The following is a 7290-nucleotide window of genomic DNA, read 5'->3' on the forward strand; positions in this document are numbered from 1 at the left end:
TTTCACGGAAGATCACATTGTTCTTACGTAGATTGGATCTTTATGTTTTATCAACTCTGTCCCCGTGATATTTTACCTCTCCACCCTGCAGGGGTAGGTGCCCCCCACCATAACCTAGCTCTCCCCCTACCACCTCCTTCAGGCTTCCTGTGGTTTGAGTGCAAGGAGGTGTGGATCGAGGGCCTGCGCAGTTACTTCCTGGACTGGTGGAACTTCCTGGACATGGTCATCCTGTCCCTGTACCTGGCGGCCTTCGCGCTGCGCCTCCTTCTGGCCGGGCTTGCCCACGTGCACTGCCAGGATGCCCCCAGTGGGGCTGCCTGCCACTATTTCACCACGGCTGGTGAGTGCCCTCCCCCAGCTTGAATCCCCCAGTCCCTTCTCTCCCCTGGCTCTCAGCCTCATCCCCACTCCACCCCGCACAGAGCGAAGTGAGTGGCACACCGAGGACCCCCAGTTCTTGGCGGAAGTGCTGTTTGCTGTCACCAGCATGCTCAGCTTCACCCGCCTGGCCTACATTCTGCCGGCCCATGAGTCACTGGGCACTCTGCAGATCTCCATTGGCAAGATGATTGACGACATGATCCGGTGCGTACTATCCCTGCTCAGAGCATCCTCCCCTGTCATAGACCCCACTAGATCTCCTTGTAGAATCCCCCAGCCCTCTGCCACCCACCCCCGGCCCCCGCCCCTGTTGTAGCCTAACCCCCGCTCACATGTGGCCCTAACTCTGCTGATGATGAATCCTGTCCAGTAGGACTCTCTGACTCACTCATCCTTGAACCACATCTCAGCAGAGACGAGGGGAGAGAATCCTTAGGCAGACTCCCCTGTGAGCATAGAGCCCAACAAGGGGCTTGATCCCAGAACCCTGCGATCATGACCTGAGCCAAAATCAAGAGCGGGATACTGAACCAACTGAGCCAGCCAGGCGCCCCCCGGCACCATTTTAAATGACTTCTTCTTCCCCATCCCTACATTCTCTATTCTTAATAGTCACCAAATTGAATACTTGCCAAGAGACACTGAGTCTGGGAGGACATCGCCCCATCCCTCTTCCCAGAACCTGACTTCTCCCAAGGTGGAGGCTTTCTCAGACCCCTCCCCATCCCCTCTGCTGCCAGGTTCATGTTCATTCTCATGATCGTCCTGACTGCCTTCCTCTGTGGCCTCAACAACATCTACGTACCCTACCAGGAGACCGAGCGGCTGGGCAGGTATTCTGGGGCAGAGGCAGGATGGGCCGCTAGGGCTCTGGGACACAGCAGCCTGGAGCTTAGTGATCACCTCTGCCTTCCCCTCCTTCCTCACCCATTCGCTCATAATTCGTCGCTTGATGGGGCAATAATTAATTCACTCTCTCATTGATCCCCACTCATCCGTTTGTTAACTCGTTCATTTACTCACTCCCTTTCTCCCAAACTTATTCTTTTGAAAAATGTCAATCCCGTGAAACAGTGAAAAGCACGGTGGACACCCATATACCCTTCACGTAGCCCCACCAATTGATGACATTTTGCCACACTTTGCTCCCTCTATTGCTCTCCTTTTTCTTTTTTCTTTTCCTTGAAACATTCAAAAGTAAGTTGCAAACATCACGACATTTCATCCTTAAGTATTTCAAGAGACTTCCTAAGAGCATAACCATAAAACCATTATCACACTCAAAACATTTATTTATTTTGGGGCGCCTGGGTGGTTCAGTCGGTGAAGCATCTGCCTTCTGCTCAGGTCATGATCTCAGGGTCCTGGGATGGAGCTCCACGTCCGGCTCCCTGCTGGGCGGGGGGCCTGCTTCTCCCTCTCCCTCTGCGGTTCCCCTGCTTGTGAGCTCTCTCTCTCTCAAATAAATAAAATCTTAAATTTTTAAATTTATTTTTTCTTTTCTTTTTCTTTTTTCCTTTCTTTTTTTTAGGTAGGCTCTACACCCATGTGGGGCTTAAACTCATGACTCTGGGAGCAAGAGTCCCATGCTCCGCCGACTGAACCAGCCAGGTGCCCCCACACTTAAAAAAATTTAATATCAAGGAGCACCTGGCTGGCTCGGTCAGGAGAGCATGGGACTCTTGCTCCTAGGGTCATGAGTTCAAACCCCACACTGGGCACAGTGTGTACTTAAAAAAAATTTAAATAAACAAATACTTTGATGTCCCAAATTATTATTTACTGTACAGTTCTTATTCAAATTTCCCCAGTTGCTCCCTCCCCCAGGAAGAAGTCTTTCTAGCTTTTTAAAAATCTGAAATCCAATCTGGGGTCATGTGTTACATTTTGTTGCCATTCCCTCTTTGGTCTTTTTTGATCTGCAACCTACCCTCTCCCTTTCCTGTGTCTTTCACAACAAATGAACTTTGTTGTGAAAGTTCATTTTGCAACAAGGAACCACTAGTTCCTCGCGGTAAGATTCAAGTTGAGCAATTCTGGCCGAACACAGCCTAGTTGATGATGTGGGTTTTCTACTGGGTCACATCGGGAGACAGAAGATGTCAGTGTGGCCCACCGGCCCGCCTCCTGGGCTAGCAAACCTCTTCACTGTGAAGTTACTAAGGATGCTCTTTTACCAATGGAAAGGTACGTGGAGACTGTGTGACTAACCTGTTCCCTTGCAACTCTGGCTTGGTGGCTTTAGCATCCATTGATGAATCAGCTACCACCATGGCGGCTTCAAGATGGTGATCTTCTACTGCCGTTCTTTCTGCATTTATTTGCGACGTCCTTTTATAAAGAAGTGCTCTCTTCTTTTCTGAAAATCACTAAAGATGCAAAGACTTTTTTTTAAAATATAAGAATCCATTACAGTTCATTATCCTTCTTGATGCTCAGTTCCCCCCAAATATGGCCAATGATTCTTGTGTCTGTTTATTCACTCATTCGTTGTCCATTTGTTCATCTGCCCACCTTTTATAGCCATTCACCTTGTCTTTCAGTTGTGAGGGGCTTTTTGTTATTGTTGAGTTCACACCTATTTACTGACACCTTCTTTGTAGTAAGTCCTGTCCCCGGCACTGGAAGCAGAGACAGAGGAAGTGAAGCGGACCCAGTCTCATGAAGAAGAAAGCCAGTGTGCACAAATAAGCTCGATCTGGGTGCCAAGAGCTGTGAGGAAGGAGGGCTTATGTTGAGAATACCCAGAGGGGAAAGCCCCTTCCTCCACTTTAGGTAATCAGGAAAGATTTCATAGAGAAGGGAGCATCTGGACCCCACCTCTAAAGATTATGGGCTTCAGAGAAGGTGTAGGGCATCCGGGGCAGAAAGGAAACATGCACCAAAGCAGGGGCATATGGCTGGAGAATCCCAAGGTGTCTTCCACGGTTGGCATGTGGAGGCAATTCTGAGAGAGGAAGCTGGAGATGCTAGAGGAGCCAGGTCACGGAGCTCACAAATGTCCTCCTGAGAAGCTTGGGCTTTCTCAAGCAGGCCAGGTTGTTCCCAGTGGACTTTCAAGCAATGATTCCATTATAGATTCTTCATGAGTGCAACTATGTGATGGTTTTCTTGATGGTGCTGAAGGAGCCACACTGGGGCTATCTATCGGTCAAGGCTTTGTCAATGGTTCCAGCGTAAATGGAGGCTTTATTCAGACCAATCCTCTTACTATGAACCTTTGTTCACATCCTACCTTCAGGACGCTAGCTTAAAGAAACTGAGCTTACACAGTTTAAACCATGAATCTTAGCACCAGATGCAGCAACCATTCGTGCCAGCCTGCTTCGTGGGTCTTGGTGCTACCAGTCATTCCCCAGTGGCACAGGCAACATGAGCCCTCCTGTGCTGTTCATTCATGGTGACACCTAATTAAGTTAGAGACATTTCTGCTAACCATCTCACCGAGGTTGCATAGTAGGCATCTGGACTGAGAGCAATCAGGAGCATTTAAAGTTTCACAAGCAGAAGTACGATACCTCCAATCAGCAATTAGAAAGAACACCTTGGATGCCTTGTGGAGGTTGGAATAAGAGACAAGAGACTGAAGTCAGAGACCAGCCGCAGCGGCGGTTGCAGTAATCGGGGCCTGAACTGGTGCTGAGATGGAGGGAGTAAGATGGATTCACAAATAAATGCGGGAGGAAGGAGAATGTAGTTAGGTCTGTGAGTGACTAACAGACATGCACATTCGACTGGGAGTAGAGAAGGGAGTTCAGAAGGGCTTCCTGGAAGAGGTGGCACTGGAGTTGCTACTGCTGTGGTCCAAATCACCATCCTGCCTCACCTAGAGCATGACAAGTTTCTTTGTTTCTTTCTTTTTTTTTTTTTTAAGAGAGAGAGAGAGACAGCATGAACAAGCCTGGGGGGAGGGGTTGCAGGCAAAGGGGGGGGAGAAAGAATCCCAAGCAGGCTCCACGCTTAGCGTGGAGCCCCACATGGAGCTCAATCCCACAACTCTGAGATCATGACCTAAGCTGAAATTGAGTCAGACGCCCAACCGACTGAGCCACCTGGGTGCCCCCACCACAACAAGTTTCTTAACTGGTCTTCATGCCCCCACTCTCTCATGGCTGCCTCCTTAGCACCTTTGGCACTACTATACGCTCAATAAATAGTGGTTTACTGAAAGAATAAGAGCGCAAACTCAGAAATGACAAGAGTCAGTACAGGCCAGGGTGGTCCAAAGAGCTTCATGGAAGCAGAACGCCCTTGGCTGGGTCCTGGAGGGTGAGGAGGAGTGTGTCTGCGTGGCACTCAGGCTCTCCTCCCACCCCTCACATCCTATCCTTTGCTCGGCCCTGCGCGCCAGTTTCAACGAGACATTCCGGTTTCTGTTCTGGACCATGTTTGGCATGGAGGAGCACAGCGTCGTAGACATGCCTCAGTTTCTGGTGCCTGAATTCGTGGGCCGGGCCCTCTACGGCATCTTTACCATCGTCATGGTCATTGTGCTGCTCAACATGCTCATTGCCATGATTACCAACTCCTTCCAGAAGATTGAGGTGAGCTGAGGCCAGCTGAGGCCAGGGAGAAGGGACCCAGGGATGGAGAGGAAAGGAATGCAAGGAGTCCAAACACTCGGGTTCCTGCTCTGCCTCTACTCTTGTCTTGTTTTGTGGTTTGGGGCAAGGGTTCCTTTCCAGGCCTCATTTTCTTCATCTCTGAAATGAGGGTCTTAGTAATGGCTATTCTCTTCTCCAGACCCAAGTCTGGTGCTCTTTCCCTTTCATGGTTGGGAGGAGGGGTGCGTTGTGGAAAAGTAGATGGGAACATGAGAAGGGAGAGGGAAGATGGATGGGCTAGGGTTTGTGGCTGGAGAGCAGCCTGGGCAGAAATTGGATGTCAGAGGATGAAAGACAATGGGGAGGAAGAGAGAGAAGGGGGAGCCAGGCAGGGGAATGTGGGTGATAGATGGGAATGGGGAGGAGACAGCGGTGGGCACACTGCGGAAGAAGAGGTATGGAGACCGGGGGAGCGTGAGGCAGACGGGGTGAGCGGGAGGGCTGGGTTCCAAAGTGGCCCTTGCAGAGCCCCTGCCCCCTGGCCCCAGGACGACGCGGATGTGGAGTGGAAGTTCGCTCGCTCCAAGCTCTACCTGTCCTACTTCCGGGAGGGCCTGACGCTGCCTGTGCCCTTCAACGTCCTGCCCTCCCCGAAGGGCCTCTTCTACCTTCTCAGGTGATGCCCTCAGAGCTCTCCCTCACTGCCTCCCAAGCACCCAGCACCCCCCGCCCAGCTCCCTAGACCTGTCCGCTGACTAAGCCCCCTCCGAATCTCAGGAAAATTTTCCGCTTCATCTGCTGTTGCTGCTCCTGCTGCCGAACCGAGAAGCCAGACTATCCGCCAATCCCCATCTATGTGAGTACCTCCTCTGCTTGTCATCCGTCTTGGTCACGCCAGGCCTCCAACTGTATTGTCTACACCGCCTGTTCGTCTGCACACCCCTTGTCTGTCTTTCTGGTACATTCCCCACAAAGCCATTTCCTACATCCTCCTCTCGCACCTGGCTGCCTTTCCCTGTTCCTGGATCTGGCCGTTTCCTAGATTCCCAACCGTGGGTCACCCGACTTAAACAGAAGTCCATACCACCCTGCCTCCAAGCCACAGGCACCCTATTTGGCTCAGACCTGTCCTGCACCTTGAAGCAGCCGCTTGAGCCCTTGCTGAACCACAGAAGGATCGGGAAACCCCTACTCCCTAGAGTAATCCTTTTCAGTACTAAATTTTTATCACACTTATTACACAATCTTTTTGCCATCAAAAAGAAAAAAAATAAAGGTCCAAACTTCAGACAAACGTCTTTGTCCTAAACTGAGCCAAGACACGTTTGAATGTTTAAAAAAAAAACAACTCAAGAAACCAAGGGAAAATGCCCCACAAACTGGGAAATTAAATGGCCGATGGAGGCCTGAGAGAGGAAGCCGAGCCTCCAGGGGGCTCCCTTACCTCTCGTTATCTGTTCCCTGACCCAGGCTTGGCGTGGGAGCCCCATCCTATTTCAGACCAGCGTTAAGGCCAAGTCTGTAGGAGGTCCTATCTGTTCCCTTTAAAACGTGTTACCTGAGGATCTCCCTAAGCCAGGGACTCTGGGCCAGCTCTGTGGGGGGCCACAGCCCAACTCTGGAGTTCTGAGGTCCCTGGATCCCCTGACTGGTCCACAGTTTGTTCAACGAACACTTACCAACACCTGTACTGGAAATAAAGATCTGCATAACGGCGGTCCCTCCCGGTGCTGCCAGTCTAGCGCAGCAGAAGGAAACAGACAGTAATTGCACAGGACAATGAGCCGATGATAGAAGCCTGGGGCGCTCCTGGAGCACAGAGGACAGGCCCCAGAGCCAGACTCAGGAAGCCCATGAGAGCAGAACAGGAGGTGGGTGGGCAGATAGCAGGGAGGGGAGTTCTTGGCACGGGGAGTCCTTGGCACAGGAAACTGCACGTGCTCAGCATGGGGAGAACGGGATGATTACAAGAAACTTAATGCCCAGGGTTCCCAGTTCCCACCACTCCCTGGCTCCGGACGATCCCGTGTGGACACCTCCTTCACCCTGATGGATCTCTGACTCCAAATCTTGGAATTATCACCCTTCTGCCCTGGTCACTTCCTGTTCCTGTCCAGGCTGCTGGATGCCTATATGCAGACCGTCTGTCAGGGCTGCTCCCCGCTAGGATGAGACCACCTTTTCACCTGAGGTTGTAGTCAATTCGCTGAGCCTATGCCCCGTCCTCGACGGGCGGAGCCACTGTGTCCTGCCAGATCCCCCCACACTAGCCGGCTGGACTCCCCCCACTGGAGTCCTACCCTTCTCCCAGCTGCCCCCACCTCGCTAGTCTCTTCTCTGGTGATCAGTCAGATCCCACCTG

The 7290-nt window shown here is 51.5% G+C and overlaps 1 protein-coding gene across 1 annotated transcript in view; it reads left to right on the forward strand.

Annotated features, from left to right (window-relative positions):
- LOC100474842 (short transient receptor potential channel 2) overlaps positions 1 to 7290 on the forward strand; it is a 39027-nt gene that overhangs the window by 29337 nt on the left and 2400 nt on the right. Inside the window, exons 16-21 of the mRNA XM_034667602.1 lie at positions 143 to 343; positions 426 to 588; positions 1125 to 1217; positions 4736 to 4928; positions 5477 to 5604; positions 5706 to 5784. Of these exons, the coding sequence (XP_034523493.1) occupies positions 143 to 343; positions 426 to 588; positions 1125 to 1217; positions 4736 to 4928; positions 5477 to 5604; positions 5706 to 5784 (857 nt within the window). The remainder of the gene's footprint in view (positions 1 to 142; positions 344 to 425; positions 589 to 1124; positions 1218 to 4735; positions 4929 to 5476; positions 5605 to 5705; positions 5785 to 7290) is intronic.

This window comes from Ailuropoda melanoleuca, chromosome 8, assembly GCF_002007445.2.
Source record: "Ailuropoda melanoleuca isolate Jingjing chromosome 8, ASM200744v2, whole genome shotgun sequence".
NCBI lineage: Eukaryota > Metazoa > Chordata > Mammalia > Carnivora > Ursidae > Ailuropoda > Ailuropoda melanoleuca.